General features: G+C 39.3%; 2 protein-coding genes across 3 annotated transcripts in view; both read right to left on the bottom strand.

The window, feature by feature from the left end:
- Window positions 1–128: 128 nt before the first annotated feature.
- Window positions 129–5,998, bottom strand: LOC140362779 (cadherin-like protein 26). The gene is made up of 19 exons (XM_072448969.1): window positions 5,897–5,998; window positions 5,570–5,623; window positions 5,398–5,493; window positions 4,669–4,827; window positions 4,446–4,593; window positions 4,203–4,375; window positions 3,996–4,124; window positions 3,345–3,530; window positions 2,733–2,995; window positions 2,505–2,650; window positions 1,982–2,209; window positions 1,693–1,911; window positions 1,465–1,586; window positions 1,298–1,378; window positions 845–901; window positions 699–770; window positions 558–590; window positions 426–485; window positions 129–349 (listed from the first exon to the last, which is right to left on the bottom strand). Exons 1-19 carry the CDS (start codon window positions 5,924–5,926, stop codon window positions 131–133), a joined length of 2,475 nt encoding a protein of 824 aa, XP_072305070.1. The 5' UTR covers window positions 5,927–5,998; the 3' UTR covers window positions 129–130.
- Window positions 5,999–11,826: 5,828 nt separating this feature from the next.
- Window positions 11,827–19,161, bottom strand: part of LOC140362776 (dysbindin domain-containing protein 2-like) — a 12,927-nt gene continuing 5,592 nt past the window's right edge. The window contains exons 2-4 of one of the 2 annotated variants that reach the window (XM_072448962.1): window positions 15,818–15,961; window positions 14,446–14,595; window positions 11,827–13,183 (exon numbers count right to left, since the gene is read on the bottom strand). In XM_072448962.1, coding sequence (XP_072305063.1) covers window positions 12,921–13,183; window positions 14,446–14,595; window positions 15,818–15,961 — 557 coding nt within the window. In that variant the 3' untranslated portion in view covers window positions 11,827–12,920. The remainder of the gene's footprint in view (window positions 13,184–14,445; window positions 14,596–15,817; window positions 15,962–19,161) is intronic. The other variant, XM_072448964.1, reaches the window with a different exon arrangement.

Genomic DNA, 19,161 nt, shown 5'->3' with positions numbered 1-19,161 from the left:
TCATGCAGCGCACACGACGTGAGGTCCCATTGGGTGGGTTAGTGCCTCTGTAGCATTTCTGTCTCTGTTCAGTTCAGCTTGTAGGAAATCCAATTGTTAAGTAATATACATTATCTTCCCATTTTGTGTTTCAAAATGTGATGTTCTTTTCCTCAATGGCTTGTTGACAGATTTGTCCCAGAGTCTTGAACCTTGGCCCCAAATCATTCAGAAACTGCACATCGTCCAAGTTGCCCAAAGAAATCTGGTCCAGTGATTGGCTCCTGCTGCCCACTCCCTCATAGGCGTATTCATGAGGCTGGTACCCCACATCTTCTGATTGGCCAGCAGCAGATAGTATTTGCAATTTCTGTCACAGCAAATGAACCTATTAAGAATCTTTTATACATCCAAACTTTGATCAGGCCTTCAGCGCTGTGTCTTACCCTGTGGAGATGCTCTGAAATGTGCTGGTCGACCTGACTCAGGCCGTACTGCGATGTACCCTGTTCACAAGGACCACACCCATTAAATCTGTCTTACATTGTTAGACGTTACACTGTTCATGTCTGACCTACCATGTATGTGCCGCTCCTATGGGTCCACGTGTCCTGGAAATAAAATGACACAGTGCTTTGATTCTCAACATGAATAGTACTAGATATCAACCTTTTATCTGCAGATAATTAATTGCAATGTTTTCCTTGTTTTTCACTCACATTGTACATGCCTGCGCCTCTCATGCCTCCCGAGTGCATGTCCATTGTGCCCATTTCTTCTCCGTAATTGTTCTATGAAAACACAAAAGTTATGCATTTCTGCAGAAAACAATATACTATATTGTATATTGCCCTCAATCCCTTACTTGGTAAAATGAGTTGAACACGTTAGTCTTTTCAGTTGTATACATTGTCTTTGCATTCTAGACATACAATGAAAAGAAATGACATGATTTTAGTGACACACTAGGTAAAAACTTGAAAGAAAAACAGTTTATTTTAGAAATTATATTGGATGTAGTTCAACTTTTCATTATTTTTTGTTTAATAATGTTATTATCAAGTCTTGATGAATAGTATCCTTTTGCTGTCAACAAATTCCAGTAATTTTACTTACTTTATGTACTTGATGTAACCCTTTACAAAACCTGTTATTAATGGCACAAGATGAATGTGATTTCTATTCAAATTCTCCTACACCCGCCAACCCAATAAGATCTTACGGCGAGGTTTGTGTGCCAAGCAGATCACTGTACATGTTCCTACATGGGAAAACTGACATGTATGTCATGTTTTTGACTGTTGAGGGATGTAGATACCTGAAGAGTCTGTTGGCCATCTGTGACCGTGATATTATTTGTTGTGGTAGTAGTGGCCGGCAGTAACATGGAGGGTTCAGTCTGAAACAGAGCAAGTCATAACGTCCCTGTTTTGTTTGTAGTATATTCCGTATGAAGTCTTCCGTTTCCCTGTTTCCTTATCTCACCTTGCATTCTGCGCTGCCTCCTTCTTGATTGTACTTAATGAGAGTCTGGGTTCCCTCATCACTCCCAATGGGGAGTTTCTTGAACTTTTTTCCACAGTTGCACGCAAATATTAATAGTAGCACTGCAAACAAACACGTTAATCAAAGAATCATTGAAACGCATTATGTTGTGTTTTAATACATTTTCTCGTGTAATTTCCATCAAAATTGGATGTTCCGATGACTTACGCAAAAACAGTAGAAGTGACCCAAGGATCAGTCCAATGACCGCTCCCGACACGTCCACTGACAGCGGTTGTTTGAGGCAAGTGTTTGATTTTCCGCATTCACACACCACCACTAAGAGCGTCTCGGTGCTCTTCATGTTTTGTTGATCTTCAATAACCAATGGCACTGAATAATTACCATAAGCAAGGGTCTTAACCATTCTAAGTGCGCTTTCTTTACCTAAACAAAAGAGAGGAAAAAGTTAGGTTTTTCCAACTCGTATAATTTATTCAGGAACATCGATACATACCAAATGTTGGCACCAATTCCCAGTACTCTGACACTTTTTTGTCACTCTCATCAAATGCAAAGGAAAATGGTGCACTGTATGGGTCGGCATCAGAATCTTCGACCTTCACTGGGACCTCATCCAAATGTGCACAAAATGTCACACTATTGTTGAGCAGCATGGGCTTGTTGTCGTTTATGTCCTTTAGGTGAATTAAGACTGTTGCGGTGCCAGTCGCCATCGGCTCGCCTACATCAACAAGAACACATGTTTTGAGCAGCTTTGTTTCTTATATGATACTTTTGTATTTTAGGCTTGCAGCAAGGCAATTTGACAAAAAAATAATCTTTATAAAAGTGAAATAGTTTTTTATATATCTATATATTAAATACACTATACAGTCATAAACAAGTCAATTTTTTCCTCTCAAGTCTGAATTTTAGTCAACCTTTACTTTTACTGACAGAGGAAAGGCTTTAGACTAGATCTTGATCTTTTTTTAATTAAATTTGATTGATTCATTTTACTATAGTAATTTTCTTACCGTTATCAATTGCACCAACAAGGATTGTATACACATTGTTCTCATCGACAAAGGGTGACTCTCTGTCCATCTTTTTAGTGGTTGATACTATTCCTGTGTTTGGATCTACTTTCATCCAGTCAGCAGGATCATCCAGGATCACAAACCTAGTCAGAACATTTTGAGTAAATATTTTTGATTAAATTGTGCAAAATCTTTCAAAATTATGCAAGTTTCAACCAAACTGACTTGATTTTGGAAATATCCGAGTCGACGTCAGTAACTTTTGAGACAAACACCGTTTTACCCGGTGGATCCTCTTCCTTTTGATGTACATTTGTTTTGTCTTTGTCAAAAACTGGTGGATCATTCATGTCGATGACTTTGATGGTGATGTTGGCCGTGCTGTGTTTGGCAGCGGGGCCAGGCTTATATGGACATTTAAACAACGGCTCCACATTCTCCACTTTAATCTGTACATGGGTAAATGTTGTCCGCTCGAAGTCTTTACCCTGAAAGAAAGAGCGGTCTCTTTTAAGATGTTGCATTGAAACATTTTAGTTAGACTCCCAGGGCTGTCTTTGCAGGAACCTGGCACCTTTTAGTGAAATAGTAATGTCTAAACAGTTCTGAGAAAATCTACCCAAATAACTTATCCTTAAAATGACAAACATGAGCACTTCATACACAAAGCCTTCTTGAAATACTTTTCTAGCTAACCATGTTGATTGTGAAAGTACACACCCAACCTTCTTTACCACTTCAATTATGTAATGCATAACTGCACAAATATTTTCACAACACTCCTCTTCACAGCTCAGGTAAAGACTAACTATTGTATATCACACGAATATGAATTACCTTTATAACTGAAAAAATTCCCTCATTTGTTTTGGGGTCTGTCACAATTTCATAGTTTTCATTCTCATTTCCGCTGACGAAAGAATATTTGGCCTGCCATCCAGGGGTGTTGGGTGAATCTTTATCTTCCACTGCCACCCTCAAAACGTCCTTCACCACAGCCATTTCATTAACCTCTCCATGATACTGAAAACATACAAAAACAATTTTACAATGCAATGTCTTCTGCCGGGGTCTGAGCGCCAAATAACTCATGTAATAAAGCTTTCTAAATGCTTCCTGTTTCTCTCCTGAGTCTCTCCATGGTGAGTTGTAATTAAGTATGGCATGATATCCAATTTTGTTTCTTTTAATTCTTATTGTGAAATCCTTAATTTACCTGACGTTACGTTGTGTAATAGCTCACCATTCCTCTGATATGTGACCAGCTTTATGAAATCAGTCTTTCTGATTGATTAAGTAAAGTTAATGTGACATAAACAGACGGATAAAACTATTTATTTGAATAGAAAGGACTTATTTTTGCTTCTAATTTTGTCAACATTATACTGTAACCTGTTGAATTATTTATTAACCGAATAATCATGACATCGCTAATTGCAATTGAATACTTGCATTTTGATTTTTTGAATAAAATTTGTTATGCCGTACCATAGTTTCCTTAAATGTTGGTAGATGAGTGTTGGTATCCAAAATTTTGAGAGTGATAGATGCAGTGGAAGATCGAGGTGGCGTTCCATGATCTTGTACTTTTGCAATAATATTATACACTTTTGCTTTCTGGAAAAAATACATGTTTAAGTTAAGCAGAATATTTCAGTAGTTTGTCAAATGTAGCGACCAACCACGCTGTCTTACATCATAGTCAAAACATCCACCATTGTATGTAAGCTGGGCTGTTCTGTCGTCCATTTGCTTTAATTCGATCTTGGGTTCTGCGGGGGTTTGCGACACCAAGCTGAATGACATTGTTGAGTTTGGAGAATTCGGTTGATCGGGGTCCATTGCTTGTAGTCGCACTGCCAAGTAACCTGTGGAAAATGTGGGGAAATGTCTCAAAGAACTGGTGCACTCAAGCCTAGCAGACTTGGAAATATTTACCTTCTTCCGCATTTTCCTTAACTGACTCAATTATTTTTGGCCTTAAAAATTTTGGATCATTGTCATTTAGATCCTTGATTTCCACATCAAATGATAGCTTGTTGTCAATTGGTTCCCCAGTACTCTTGTCGAGAATATCAAACTGGATCTGAAAGGTTCATTGTATTGTATACCTTCAAAAATCTTCGTTGAAATTGTTTCATTAATATGCAGTTTAGCTTACATGGAAACAGCTTTTTTTTTCTCGGTCTATGGCTTTGTGGGCGTAGACCTTTCCATTGTCCTCGTCGATACTAAACACGTCCATCGGCTCCTCTGTCACTCCCGCACCGCTGATCCTAAATTTGGTTTTAGCGACTTTATCGATCTGGTCATTGTACATCTGGTGGAGACAAAAATAATCAGCATTTAAGTCAGAAAGATTCATATTAAATTAGACGTTCATGTGATGCAAAATGTACTGCATTATTTTACATTATTGGCAACTGCTGAATTCAGAATGTGTTTTTAAATCCTGTATTTAAGGTCAAACAATATAAAAATACAAAATAAAACCTGCAAAGTCTTTGTACTATAGATCCTTGCTCAGAATAAACACAACTAATCTTGGTATCAACCTTGATGGTGAGTTTGATTTGTCTTTTATCATAATCAAAACTACTGGCTTTTTTTAAATCAATATTAGGGGTGAATTCAACAGAAAATTGTTAAATGTATCAGTTGAGGTTTAAGTATCAAACAAATATGAAAAATACTTAAAAACCGAATCCACAAATGTGCAGGAATATCACTTAACTTTCACTTAACTTTTGAACGTTTTTTTAATCAGTTTAAAAAAGTTGCACATTTTTATGAAATTCAAATTTTGCATATCCTCAAAACAACATATTTTGCCCACCTCTAATCAGTACGTAGTAACATCATTTTAACAGTATCTTTTATTGCAGTTCACCTGGGATATTTCTTTTGGGAATGGGCCCTCGTCCTCTTCTGTGATTTCAATTGTAGATAAAACCCATCGTCTTTTGGCTCGTTTGAGAAGTTCTTCCTATTGATACAGAAAAGTTGCAATATTAGCGCGTTTTCTCATTTTGTTGTAACAGAGAAGTTGAAGTTGAAGTTACCCGTTTGGTGCGTCTGTATCCTGTATCCACACATGCCAGTGCAGCCGATGCGGCCTGGGGGAAAGTAAGTCAGACGTAAGGCTTGAGCTTAGGTCAAAAAGTCGATTGCAAGATTAATTGACATGTCTTGAGTAAATCAGTATAATAAATTCAATTATTTCCGTTCTACTGTTACTACAAATTTGAAAGTCATTTGGCCCCTTGGACACAACAACCTGCAGATGTTTGAAGTTACAGTAAATATTACAGAGCCTCTATTGTCACCCTTTACATAATGATCAGTAACTACAATACTTAAAGTACAGGTGTAATGGCATGGGCCCCTACCAGCAGAAGCAGTGCAGCAGTTCCCCTCATGTTGTCGGAGTCCTCTGTGGAAGTGTTCAGTGGGACGTCAGCTCAAGCTGCAAAGACCGCACAGAGACAGCCCACAATGCCTGAAGGCTATGGTTGGCTACGACAAAGAACTGTTTTTCCCTCTGTTCGTATAAATGTGTCATCCGATACCTTAAACGTGAATAGGTTCAATTGGAGATAGAGCATATGTGTCTGACCGTGGCTAAACCAGTTACATGTCTACCCGGAGACATTTTGAGTTATTTACAGATTCTGCAAGTGTGAATTCAAAGCTTTCCAATGATGTCTCACTCATGTAGATCTGATAATATTTGAGTAAGTTGTGGTCATTTGAATGTATACAACTCTCAAACCCATTCACTGAGAAAACGGGGCTCAAAGTTTCTCATCGGAGTGAGCCCAGAGTCACAGGGGGGCTCATTTTCATCTCATTGAGATAAGCCCTCCCCCCTGTCACACTGACCACCTTCCCCCTACAGCTGTCACTGAAGACTCAAGAGGAGTGTTGTTATTGATGGTAACTGGACTTGAATCAGAATTAGAAGTTACTGTATTAAAATGGAAATACTTGGATTACAAAAGGCCCTGAATAGAATCAAAGAATCAGAATAGGGTTCATTGCATTTGTCGATAAACATAATTCACAGGTGATTCAGTGCACCAACAATGGACAACACAAACAAAAGATAAGATAAGATAGCCTTTAATGTTACAACGCAGTAGATACAGGGGGAAAGGACAGATAACTTATAGGAAGTTTAAAAAACACTCTTAATAGAAGAACTCTTATAAACAGATGTCAGGGCCAGGTATACGAACTGCAACGGGTCCATGGCTTTGAATATATGAGATAATAGATATGATATGTACACCACCAGAGTCCAATTACATCAGAGATCACATCCTCATCCTCTTCTTCGTCTGTGCACTCTTCTGTGCTGTGACTCTTGGAGCTGGGCATGTGATGTCTTTTGCCTCGTCAGCACAGAAAGGCCTGATTTTTTCATGCAGATGAGTCTGCCCGTCAAAGTTCAGTCCAGGTGGGACCAGGACATGGAGATTGTCAACCAGAGGCAGAACAGCTGAATTGCGTAGTAGCTGAAATTCCACTGGTTCTGCTTCAACAGTGACTTTTCGCAAGCACCACACCTGGTCTCTTGGCATCAAAGCTGTAAACAAATAACAGGACATTGAAGAAATGGCTAACTATTTCACATAACATTCATTAACTTATTATTATTTTTTTTTTAACAATGTGAGAGTTTCAATATAAATACCTGAAGTGCTGATAACTCTTGATCTTTGGAAGCCGTCTGAAGAAGGGACTCAGATGCTTCTGCCAGTCGAAGTTCTTGACAAACACTTTGCCATCCGCCGTTCCAACAAACTGTGGGATATTGAGGTGAGACTCAGGAGAGCTGTTTTCCACTACCTGATGACAAGGGCGACAATGTAAAAAAAATGAGAACAGAAGAAACATATCTTAAGCAGAGAGCAGCACTGAAGTTTTGCCAGGCTAATGTTAACACATTACATTAGTCAAATAATATAAACTAACCTCAGCGATGTCTTCCAAAGTGTCAACCCTGGTCTTCATGTATGCACGCTTGATAAGTCCAAAGCCGCAATCATTGGGAGAATTGTGTGGCCAGCAATGAGGAAGTGGATGTCCATTGTGTAGTGAAGCTTGGCCCCGGCTGCAGAGGATTGGACGGAAAGTGTATCTGTAGTAGACAGAGAGAGAAAGGAGATTAGATTAATACATATAACATTTTGATTAAGATGTATATGTCTCTATAATTGCTATTCTGCATTTGCACTATTATTAGTACCTGCTGTGCAAAGTCAAAGCTGTAATGCATCCTGATGTCTTTGCTTGCTGGCGGTGAGGGTCCAAAGACAGCACATTAGATTCTGTTGTAGAGATCTGTGCGTGGCCTGCAGCTTCTGATGTGTTGGAGAAGCTGTTTCCACAGTGATCTGAAGCTTGATTTACAAACTGCAGGCTCACCTGAAAAACAGATGTTGCTTATGGTTAATTATACTCAATAATAATCATTAAAACATGAAAATCACCAAAATAATGTTTTACACTTAACAAGCTCCTTAGCAGACTTCATGTAGAGACCTTAGTCACATGGGTTGGGAGCAACTTCACATGCCAGTCCCTATGGCCAGGATGTCGACCAGGTAGCATTATGGAATGGACTTCTGCATAGTTTTTGATAAACTCCATAACGGTGTGAATCACTTCATGGCTGATGAACCTGCGTGAATGTGGCTGTGGGCGCTTCTTCCTCAACCGTGGTGTTGCTCCATTTTCGTCATAGTGTTTGATTATGTCAGTCAGGGTGCCAATTCTGAAAAGGGGAAAAAAAGGTTTAGGGTTAACAGTAATATGGGAATAACACGCTTCACAGATAACAGTTCACATTGTGACGTTAACGGTGTATTTAAGATGCAAAACGCGGAGATATTGGGACATCTGCCCTCGGCTAGCGGGGCTAGCTAGCTCATTTGAGATAACACGGCTCGTAAAAGCAAAACACTTGCAGAACAGCACACCAAAACATAAACATACACTCGAGTTTAAAACCGGCGCACATTAAAGTGATTAAAAGCGGGTGTTTTAGTCGCAAAGCTTACCTCGTTCAGCCGTCCTGTTGTCTCTCCCAACACCGTGCACAGAGAGACACACAGGAAGCTGATAATGGCCAGGCAAGCGTGTGATTGGTTCGAGTGACGCAGTGCGTGCGTGACGTGCAACGTACGTAAGCCACGTGACCAGAAGTGGTATCGGGAGTTGTAGTTTTTTTCTATTTCTAGTTTTTTTATTTTCTAAAACTAACGCAAAACACCATATAACACACACAAAGCACAACCCACAGGTCAAGAAATACTACATAAGTATATAATTTGTACAGACAAAACGCCGAAAAATAACCCGATAACATAGCAAAGTTTAGCTTACAACTTAGCTCCGAATAGCTGCGTTTAGCTCCGGGCTGTGGGGCTAACAGCCGGTTTAGCACGATAAAACAGACACAAAGCACGACCCACACAACCCACGGGCCAACCCACGCCAAAAAATAACCCGATAACATGGTGATAACAGCAAGTAGTCACATTAAGCCCGTATTGCAGAGTGCACTGAAGCAACATGTTAGCTTAGCATTAGCTCCACCGGAGCAGACAAGTAAGATTCTAAAGTGATCACGAGACCGCCTTAAAACACAGCGTTAAAGCAATAATTTAGTAGTAAAGTAAAAGTGTACCTGAGTAAACAGTTCCGTTGCAATGTAGTCCAGGATATGTAAGCTCTGAAGACTGTGCTCTGCAGACGGTCTGGAGTAATGAGAGGAAAACATGGAGCACGCAGAGCACGCAGCTGGCCATGCGGATCACAGCTGATTGGTGGAAAATGTAAACAATACGTTGGCTAGAAAAAGGTGAAGCCCCCCAGGAGAGCAGGAAAAAGACCCGAAAACTCCACATTTTTAACAGCTTAATGTATACGTTTAAGACAACCAATAGTGTTATCTGAAGCACACAGGGGCTTATTCATAACTTCAACTAGCACATTCTGCAAAAAAACGAAAATCACACATTTCAAAAAAAAAAATCTTTTTTGGGGTTTATCTCAGTTTCACCGAGGCCGACATGTGCCGGCATTTAGGCTGCTGCGCCACATATGTGACCAAGCCCTTATATGTGGTTTTAATAGAAAGCAGATTTAGTACAGACGGCTCCTCTATATCTCTCTGTCTCAAAGTGCCGGACGCAGGTAAACAGCCTGTGGCTCAGGTTACATGTCTTTTTTATCACTGGTTTACATTCAACACCGGACATGCACAGAATGTGTATTTGTGGTAAAAGTTTTATGAAACCAGAAGTGTGTCATTTAGTGTGTCATTTATGCAATACTTGGAAGAATAAAATTAGCCACAAACAGTATAATTTAGTTGCCAGAATTAAGACTAGCAAAATACTATTTTAAAACCTTGTTCTTTTGTATTAGTACTTTTAGCTATATTAATCCCTTTCAGCAGATCATACCTAATGACGTGAGAGGTGATAATGTTGTGTAATAAACACTTGCCCATTCCTGTTCTACTGGCGAAATCACCATCCACGCATTGTTGGCTCTTCGCTGGAAGTCTTCTACTTCTGTAGATAGAAGTGTTTCAATGATATGCTGGGTATGATAGGAAGAGCTCACAAGGAGCTTCACGTGAGCTGGTGACTACGGCTACAATACTTCTTCAGTTTGTCACACACATGCACGTCATGATTAAAAAACATTTTTACACAGAACGAATTTAAGGGGAAATTTGATAAAGAGTGGCACATTGTGTGTGTTCTTGCAGTGTGGGAATGTATGAGATATAAAACCGTTGCCTACAACAACATGTCATAAAAAAGCCTCACCTTCAACCCTCAGGTCTTCTAAGACTCAATTGTCTTTATTGCCCTATATAAAAATGATTGTGTCAAAAATGCTCCATATATTTTTCTTTCCTGCAGCAGACACAATAATGGAGCGACACAAAGAGGGCATCGCCAGGCATGCCTTGGCCTGGTATATGCAAATCTTTCTTACACAAGACCGCAATGCAGCGATCAAATTATAAACCTGTCAAACTGGCTGAAAGAAAGCTAAACATACACAAACAAAATCACAAAAGTTAAAAGTGCCATCTATGCTTTCAATATTTACACCTTGACATTGATATTTTACATAATAAAAATGTCAATATTGTATGGAGAAAAAAGTCACTTCTGCTCTTAAAAGGGCAAATGTACTATGGGTTAGAACAGTCTAGACAGCCATAAAAAATAGATTGATAAATAAATAACCTTTTGGTGAATTTCTTTCTCAAAGTTGGCATAAAAAAATTAGCACAGATTTGAGCGAGTTTGACAGGGGCATTTTCATTGAATTTTACAATTGAGAACAATTAAAAACAACCCTCCCCCCAGCAGATAGTAATAAAACCTATGAATGGACCAATGTTTCCCACAAGTTATCCACATTTAAATCATTGTATTTAATAAACATTTTTGGTGTAAACATTTCACACGTTACCTGATCAAATAATCACTGATTCCAGATTGCATATAGTTACTTTTGCATGTTTTTGACGGTACAAGATTTTTTTTTTTTATTTGTTTTGCCAACGTGTTCTTGGACTAACGTTTTCTATAGCAATTCCGATAGTCTCTTCTATTAATGAGAAACACTGATTAAGTCCAAATAATCGATCAATCCATCCAACTTTATATATCCCTGAAGGGAATTTAGACCCTGTTTGGCATCTAAAACTGAGCTGATAAAATTCAAGAACTTATAGGAAAACCAAAGGCTTCAGGAAGACATCAGATTAGGTCTCGGGGCAGTTTGTGGAGAGTAACAACCCTCAGGACAGAAGTGTCTGAGTCCTGCAGACCGGTCTTCATAGTCAGCCTGGGAAACTCTGGAGACAAGAGTAAAACTCTCCTCTGAGCCTCATTCTTACTCCACTGTCCTTGTTTCAGTGTTGATGATGAGATGGGCCAGTCTTTCAAAGTATTGCCTCTGAAAGGTCTTCCTCCGCATTTGGTGTAAAACAGTCTGTAGCATTTCAGAGGTGCGAGCGGTGTGTGCGATGAACCCTCTAACCCCTGTTCCACCACCACTTTTGTCCACTGTATATTAACCCCAACCAATTTGAATATACAATGCCATATACTGTGATCTGTGATCTGAGCCATGTCCCATCTCTCTTTTCTTTTGGCAAGCTCAGGAAAACCACACACTCGCACCAACTACTGCAATAAAAACATTAGCTGCAAACACCAAAGTGCAGTATATGTTGACCACTGTGGTGCAAGACACAAAAAAATACAATTGTACTAATAAACAATTTCAAAGCATTTTATTTAGTACTTATCGTATCCGTTTATTCACATTTCATGTAATTTTAACCACACAGCCACACCTTTAAACAGATTATGTACTTATACTGCTTTCAAACTAATCCTTAGATTAATCATTCATTTACTCTTTATCTTACTTCGACAAAAACATGGCTACCAGGTGTATTATTGACATTGATCAGCACACAAAACAAGTAACTTTGTGATTGTAAGTTATCTATTTTGATTTATTTTTGCATGCATTACAGACACGTCCATCCACTAAAGAACCTCGTGCACTCAAAAAAGGAACAGACAACTATTTAAAATGGTCTCCTCTGTAAAAATGAAACGCGATATGTACGGTCTTTTTAACATTAACTGTTAAAAATTCCAATCCAGACACGTGTTACTTTCATCACAAAGAAATGTAATGGAACTAATATCCTCTGCAAAGATAATATGGCTTTATAGGGATTTAGACAGGTTTACGTTGTTGATTTAAGAAAAGGTCACCTATGACACCAGTTCCTTTGTCATTTAGCCAAGATGTCTTTCTGCTCTTTAATCGCCAACAGTGTTCACAATTCGTGTCATTATCAGCTTAAAATCATAATTACTTTGGTTTCCAGACAGCTGGTTTGACTGATGCTAGTGTTTACTTCTCCTTGTTGAAGTCAGAATTTTATATTTATATTACTCAAACTTTCAAAGCCCTTTTTTGTGACTATAAAAATAATCACTCACCACCGGGTTTTATTTTCTTAAGATGATGTCTTTGTTCTCTGATGTCAGTTAACACCGAAACCTTAAACAACCTGAAACAACCTCAACAGGTTCATCACATTGTTTCCTACACTATGTTAGTATGTGAATGACTCCTTGTCCTAAAGTTTGGCACTGTGTTTTTTAAAGACACAAAAAGGAGTGGCTGTTCCCTCTGGCAGTCCAGAGCATGTTTGCACACGACACCACCTTTACTCAACTGGCTAGAGGCCTTTCTGACATTATAAAATATATTCTTTTTACATTGAAGTCAGTTTCATGCTTGGATCTGCATTTGACAAAGAAATGGCTTCATATTCATAACAAACGCACATTATACTTTAGCGCATCGCTGCTCCTCGTCCTCGTCGCTCTCTTCGTCCCTGGTTTGGGGCACAGAGGTGAGGAGCAGCGTGTCTGCGTGGACCTCCTCGTCGTCCGACTGGATGACCGGTGTGTCTGCGTCCGCTCCGCTGGTGTCGCTGGACCCGGACGACGTGGACAGTATTCGTATTTTAGAGCGGCTCTTTGTCTCGTGGCGTTTCAGTGGGACTCCCTCTCTGTACAGCACCTCTTCCTCCTCTTCATCCTCGGCTTCTACAACAGACATGTTTTTCCTCTTACTAACAATGCCTCACACGATTCCATAGAAGTAGGTGTGTCAAGTTGTGAAATCATTTATAACCCTAATGGCAGGTCAAACAGGCGATTCGCTGCATTGTGAGAAGTCGCTTTAAAAACATTACACGGCCATTAGAATTCAGCAGAATCTCTGAGAATCGAGTACTGTTTATTTTTATTTGTTAACTCCTCACTACTACTGTGTCTCGTCATGCAAATTCAAAACATTCAAATGAAAATAACTTACTTCCTGAAACAACCCCAACCCTACAACAATGTCACGTACACTGCATTTGGTATTTGAAGAATTAATTGCAATAGGGTTGTCAAAACATAAGAAAGAATGGAAAACGATACTCAAAATGACATGAGAGTCTTTTCCTTACTACCAAAATGTAGTTCGATATTTTAGACAACTCTATTTAATATCAATAATATTAATGATGATAATAATAATGATAGTGTAATGAAGATATGTTGTTGTGTTACTTTTAATGGCGGTTGGCAGCCAACTGAAAAGGTGCATTTACAGCCGCCTAATGCAGTTTGTACGTGATAAAAAACAAGGAGAGAGAGAGAGAGAGAAACAATTACAATGTGTTGCTGATTATGATAATAATATAATAATAAAACATCATCAATAATATAATAATCTGCACCATCCAACCTCTATCACTCACGTACACAAAACATTCATGTGGGTGAGGTGTCTTGCCTAAGGGCTGTGGTACTTCACACTCCCCGCGGTTTCCCGTCCGAGCACCAACCAGACCCATGGCAGCCACTGTGAAGTTAATTATCTTTTCAATCTGAGTTCCCCACAATTTCAAAAGTTGGCACAGTGTGTATTATACAATTATACATTAATATACAAAGATTTATTATTATGACGGAACAACTAAGGATTCCAAAAAAATTAATCCAAAATAAAACTCATAGATGCACCTCAGGCTGTGTAATTGATTTTTATTGATGTTGAAACTGACATTAAGATTCAGTCATGTCTGATTGTCAATGATATTGGAGCTTTTAATAGAGATCTACTAATCCCTTGTCAACAAAAGCATGTGGTTTGGAAGTAAGAAGCTGGTATCAGTGCCAAAACACACACAAAAAGAGTAAAAGGAGTGTAATAAATAAAAGAAACAAGAATTATGCTTTGTTTTTTTTCATCATGGCCGAGGTGTTGACATTACTGTGACGTTGCCCAGGGTTGCGTGTGGAATCAGCGTGGATACCTGGTAGTGAGGGGGTCGGTGGCGCCTCCTCTGACCCGGACCCTGAGTTGAGGAACACGTCCAGTGCCTCTTGGTCCGAAATGTCCATCAGGTCCATCTGCTCCAGGACGTCCACGTTCACCTCCATGGACGAGATGCTGCCCATGGGCGCTACAAGCACATCGCCGTCAGTCAGTGTGTCATATAAAAGCCACATATCTTATCTTATCTTATCTTAACAGCTCTGAGATAATATTACAACTGACAAATGAAATTTTAGTCATTTGTTCCACATGTAGATTTCCTTAGTCAATGAAAAATAATAGTTATTTTAGAATGTGTGTGTGTGTGTGTGTGTGTGTCTGCTGTGTGTGTGTGTGTGTGTGTGTGTGTGTGTCTGCTGTGTGTGTGTGTGTGTGTCTGTGTGTGTGTCTGCTGTGTGTGTGTGTGTGTGTGTGTGTGTGTGTCTGCTGTGTGTGTGTGTGTGTGTGTCTGCTGTGTGTGTGTGTGTGTGTGTCTGTGTGTGTGTCTGCTGTGTGTGTGTGTGTGTGTGTGTGTGTCTGCTGTGTGTGTGTGTGTGTGTGTCTGCTGTGTGTGTGTGTGTGTGTGTCTGTGTGTGTGTGTGTGTGTCTGTGTGTGTGTGTGTGTGTGTGTGTGTCTGTGTGTGTGTGTCTGCTGTGTGTGTGTGTGTGTCTGTGTGTGTGTCTGCTGTGTGTGTGTGTGTGTGTGTGTCTGTGTGTGTGTGTCTGTGTGTGTGTGTGTGTGTCTGCTGTGTGTGTGTGTCTGTGTGTGTGTGTGTGTCTGCTGGGTGTGTGTCTACTGTGTGTGTGTGTGTCTGTGTGTGTGTGTGTGTGTGTCTGCTGTGTGTGTGTGTGTGTGTGTGTCTGTGTGTCTGCTGTGTGTGTGTGTGTGTGTGTCTGTGTGTCTGTGTGTCTGTGTGTGTGTGTCTGCTGTGTGTGTGTGTGTGTGTGTGTGTGTGTGTCTGTGTCTGTGTGTCTGTGTGTGTGTGTCTGCTGAGTGTGTGTCTGTGTCTGTGGGTGTGGGTGTGTGAGTGTGGGTGTGTCCGTGTGCGTGTGTGTGTGTGTGTGTGTGTGTCTGTGTCTGTGGGTGTGTCCGTGTGGGTGTGTCCGTGTGGGTGTGTGTGTGTGCGTGTGCATTCCAAAATTGCACTTTCCTGGTTAAACAAATGAATTATTTAAATGCATTTTTATTGATTTTATTTTACTAATCTATGGGAAAATCTCACCACATCAAATATTTCAGTCCAGGAAATAATTATGAAATTAAGATGAATATTTATTTAGATATTTATTTTACTACTATTATCTACGTCTTTTTGTATGGACGCCAGTGTTAGTATGTTGTATGAGTATTTTAATATGTGTTTCCATACGTTTCCTACAGTTGATCTGCAGATGAGTGGAGGGCAGATAGTTGTCCACATCGTGCTGGTAAACGTCCTCAAAGAAGCGCTGTCTGTCTTTGAGCTTCAGCCGGGAGTCATTGTCCAGGTGACGCTGCGAGTTGTCTGTCTCTGCTGAAAGACCGAGCAGAATAAGTCAGAAGCGGCCATTTCACAAGCTCCGTCTTGTTATGGCAAATGCGCCACTTGGAATCTATGGTCACAGTGCCAGTGGGAAAAGCTCACACATTTCACAGGTGGTAAGACTTTTTTTTACCTCTGCAAGTCCTTTCATGAGTTGCTGCAGGCTGCTGTGATCACCAGAGAGAGTTCCCAGCTTTTAATGCCAAGTTTCTCAAGACAAATCAACATGCTCTAAGTATGGTCGGTAATTATTAAGACATTTCCATATTTTAATTGCTTTTAAATGTTTTCTTAGTCTTACTCATCTTCAACGGCAGGTTTCTGTTTGGCCCAGAAAGTTATTCTACCCTCTAGTGGTTCTGATTCGGATTGCATTGCTAGAATCAGAAGAATCGTTATTGCTTTTGTAGATGGGCAAAATTCATAATTTAGGAATTTGCACTGATAAGTTGGTGCAACATATAACAGTAAAGTAATGTAGTATTTTGATATAGGCGTGCATAACAAAACCATCTGAAGCAACACTCACACCTTTAACAGTAGTGAATCATCTTTAACAGTTTAACAGTTCAAATCCCGTTTATTTATTTAGTTGAGATGAGGTGGGCCATCAAACCTTTTCCTAATTTAATTATTTTTGTCCACATCTGATAAAAGAAAGCTGTAACCCACTTTCAGTCAAATCGAACATTCTGGGATGAATCAGGCTCAGTTTGTACTCAAAACAACAACTTAAAAATGACCCTAAAACTGATTAGGACTTTTTTTTTAAACTTAATTAGTCCCTAAAACCCAACAAATGCCCAAACTAGTCTAAAGACCATCCCTCAGACAACAGCTTTACTGCTCTTTATACTTACCACAGAAAATCTAGGCAGGATTATAAATGTGATATTCCTTTGAGCAGTACGACACAGTATGTAGAGCAGAGCTTGATCACACTTATAATCATTATAAATCAGACATCAGAGGCCAAAACTGCAGAGAGCTTCACAAAGAGGTTCAGGAGCAGCTCCAATTTGAAATGGGTCTCATTTTAGTCGGACGTTTTGGGAAAAATAGGCTCTTTTGATAAGGGTTTGCACACTTTATACAGAGACATTGTTTCAAAAGTTATCCACAAACAAAAACAACAAAGGTTTTCTGCACTATAAGGCGCATTTAAAAGCCTTTATTTGTCTCAAAAAATGACAAATTATAATCCTATCCGCCTTACATATGGATTAATTCTGGTTGTGCTTACTGAGCTCGAAGCGATTTTGTTTGGCCTAATGCGCCTTATAATCCAGTGCGCCTTATAGTGCGGAAGATACGGTATACTAAGTGCTCAATTTGATCTTACTAGTACGAAAACAATAGACCATAACCATAAAATATACAATTACAATCAAACTTAACATTATTGCAGATCTTAACAACATGTTTTCTTACAATTAATGAAAAATAATGGGGTTTGATATGTAATCCCACAAATCAAGGTAGAAAAAGAGACGTTTAGGAACCATATAATCCATTGTCTGATTAGCATGTTTTCTCTAGTCTCTATGTTGTCTTCATTAGAGTAACATTTCACACAGGATTATGGTTAGAGCGTGCAAAGTGAGCATTCGTCCTTGTGCTCTCCTCCGCTGGACCTGTGACCGTCTGTGTTGTGTAATAGGCTTCTGCTGCTTCTGCTGCTTCTGCTGCTTCTGCTGCTTCTGCTGCTTCTGCTGCTTCTGCTGCTTCTGCTGCTTCTGCTGCTTCTGCTGCTTCTGCTGCTTCTGCTGCTTCTGCTGCTTCTGCTGCTTCTGCTGCTTCTGCTTGTGCCATTGGGCGTTCTGAGCTGACACACTCGCTCATGTCATTGTTTGACTCACAGCACCTGCAGAGTTATGCTGATGCTAATGTTCACAATGTGTTTGTGGAACTTTGCTTTGGATTTAAATGTTATTCTCATCATCGTATCCCATCCAGCTTTAATTGTGTAGCACATTTTATACACACAATAGTTTAAGTGCTGCGCATGATAGCATTATAAACATTTCGCTCTAAAAGGAAACATAAATACATTTAGAACAAATGTAACAATGCCTAATGAAAATAGATCAGAATAAATAAGAATATAAAAAAACAAAAAACTGTGCAAAAGGAGAATACATGAGTAAAAAATAGAAATAAAAAATACAATTAAATTAATAAAATGCCACATAAAAGCCAGAGAATAAAAGTGATACTATTATTTATCTGAAGTTGTCTGATTTGCTGATTTTAAATCCCGGTAGGTCTGTGTAGCAACAAGGTCTGTGTCCATTAAAGTCACACTCTAAGACATTTAAAACCATTTTGGAATGCATTGTTGACTTTTTATACATACCACACAAATTAGAGAATTTTATAAACAATTTACTGATGTCTCTTGCAGTTTATTCCCCACACGCCAACAATCAAATCAGCCCAAGTGCCCTGTTACTACTCAAAATGTCTGCAAGCCAAAGCTAGACTATGAAATATGTTTGCAGCCGTACGCTTGTGTATTCTATACCCTTGTCTTATGTACATCCACAGCGTTGACACATCCCACTTACTGTCCACTGTAGTGAAAAAGTGCTATACAGGAGTCTTTGTGGAAAAAGGCGCTGATGACAGAGCTTATATAAACACTTCTGTCTGCTGCTTTAGGCCTTTCTCTCTCGCTCACTCTCGCGATGTGTCTTCTAGAATCAAACTCCACTTGTGACTTCAGAAGGGCCACTGGACACTTCCAGCCCACACACTCAGCTGCACTGCACTGTCTGATCAAATACACATAATAGATGTGCAATTACAACCTTGGGACATGACTCAAACGTAAAAGATAAACATTGCGTGCTCTGCCCTCATTGGGATACTGACAGACATGATTTGTTATTGTTTAGTTCCTACAAAATGAAATTAAACTAGTCTAAATACATTAATGATAATTAATTAATTAATACATGCAATAATGGTTTCTTGGATCAAGACTCTCTTGAAAAATAAATTCCAAATTTCAGTGAGACTTTTGTGGTTAAATAAAAAATGTAAATAAATGCATGTGGTAATGCTTTAAATGCATTTAATACTTAATAATCCTTGAGCCATTCATAGATATGAAATATTCCCAAAATATTCTGACCTCTCATTGTCTCAAACTATACCATTCAGCACTTTTTTGAGGATGAAAGGGAAAT

This window comes from Eucyclogobius newberryi, unplaced genomic scaffold (genome assembly GCF_026437365.1).
Source record: "Eucyclogobius newberryi isolate DKJ021-1_F unplaced genomic scaffold, fEucNew1.0.hap1 SCAF_17, whole genome shotgun sequence".
In the NCBI taxonomy this organism is placed as follows: domain Eukaryota; kingdom Metazoa; phylum Chordata; class Actinopteri; order Gobiiformes; family Gobiidae; genus Eucyclogobius; species Eucyclogobius newberryi.
This window is presented reverse-complemented; position numbering and strand designations above follow the sequence as displayed.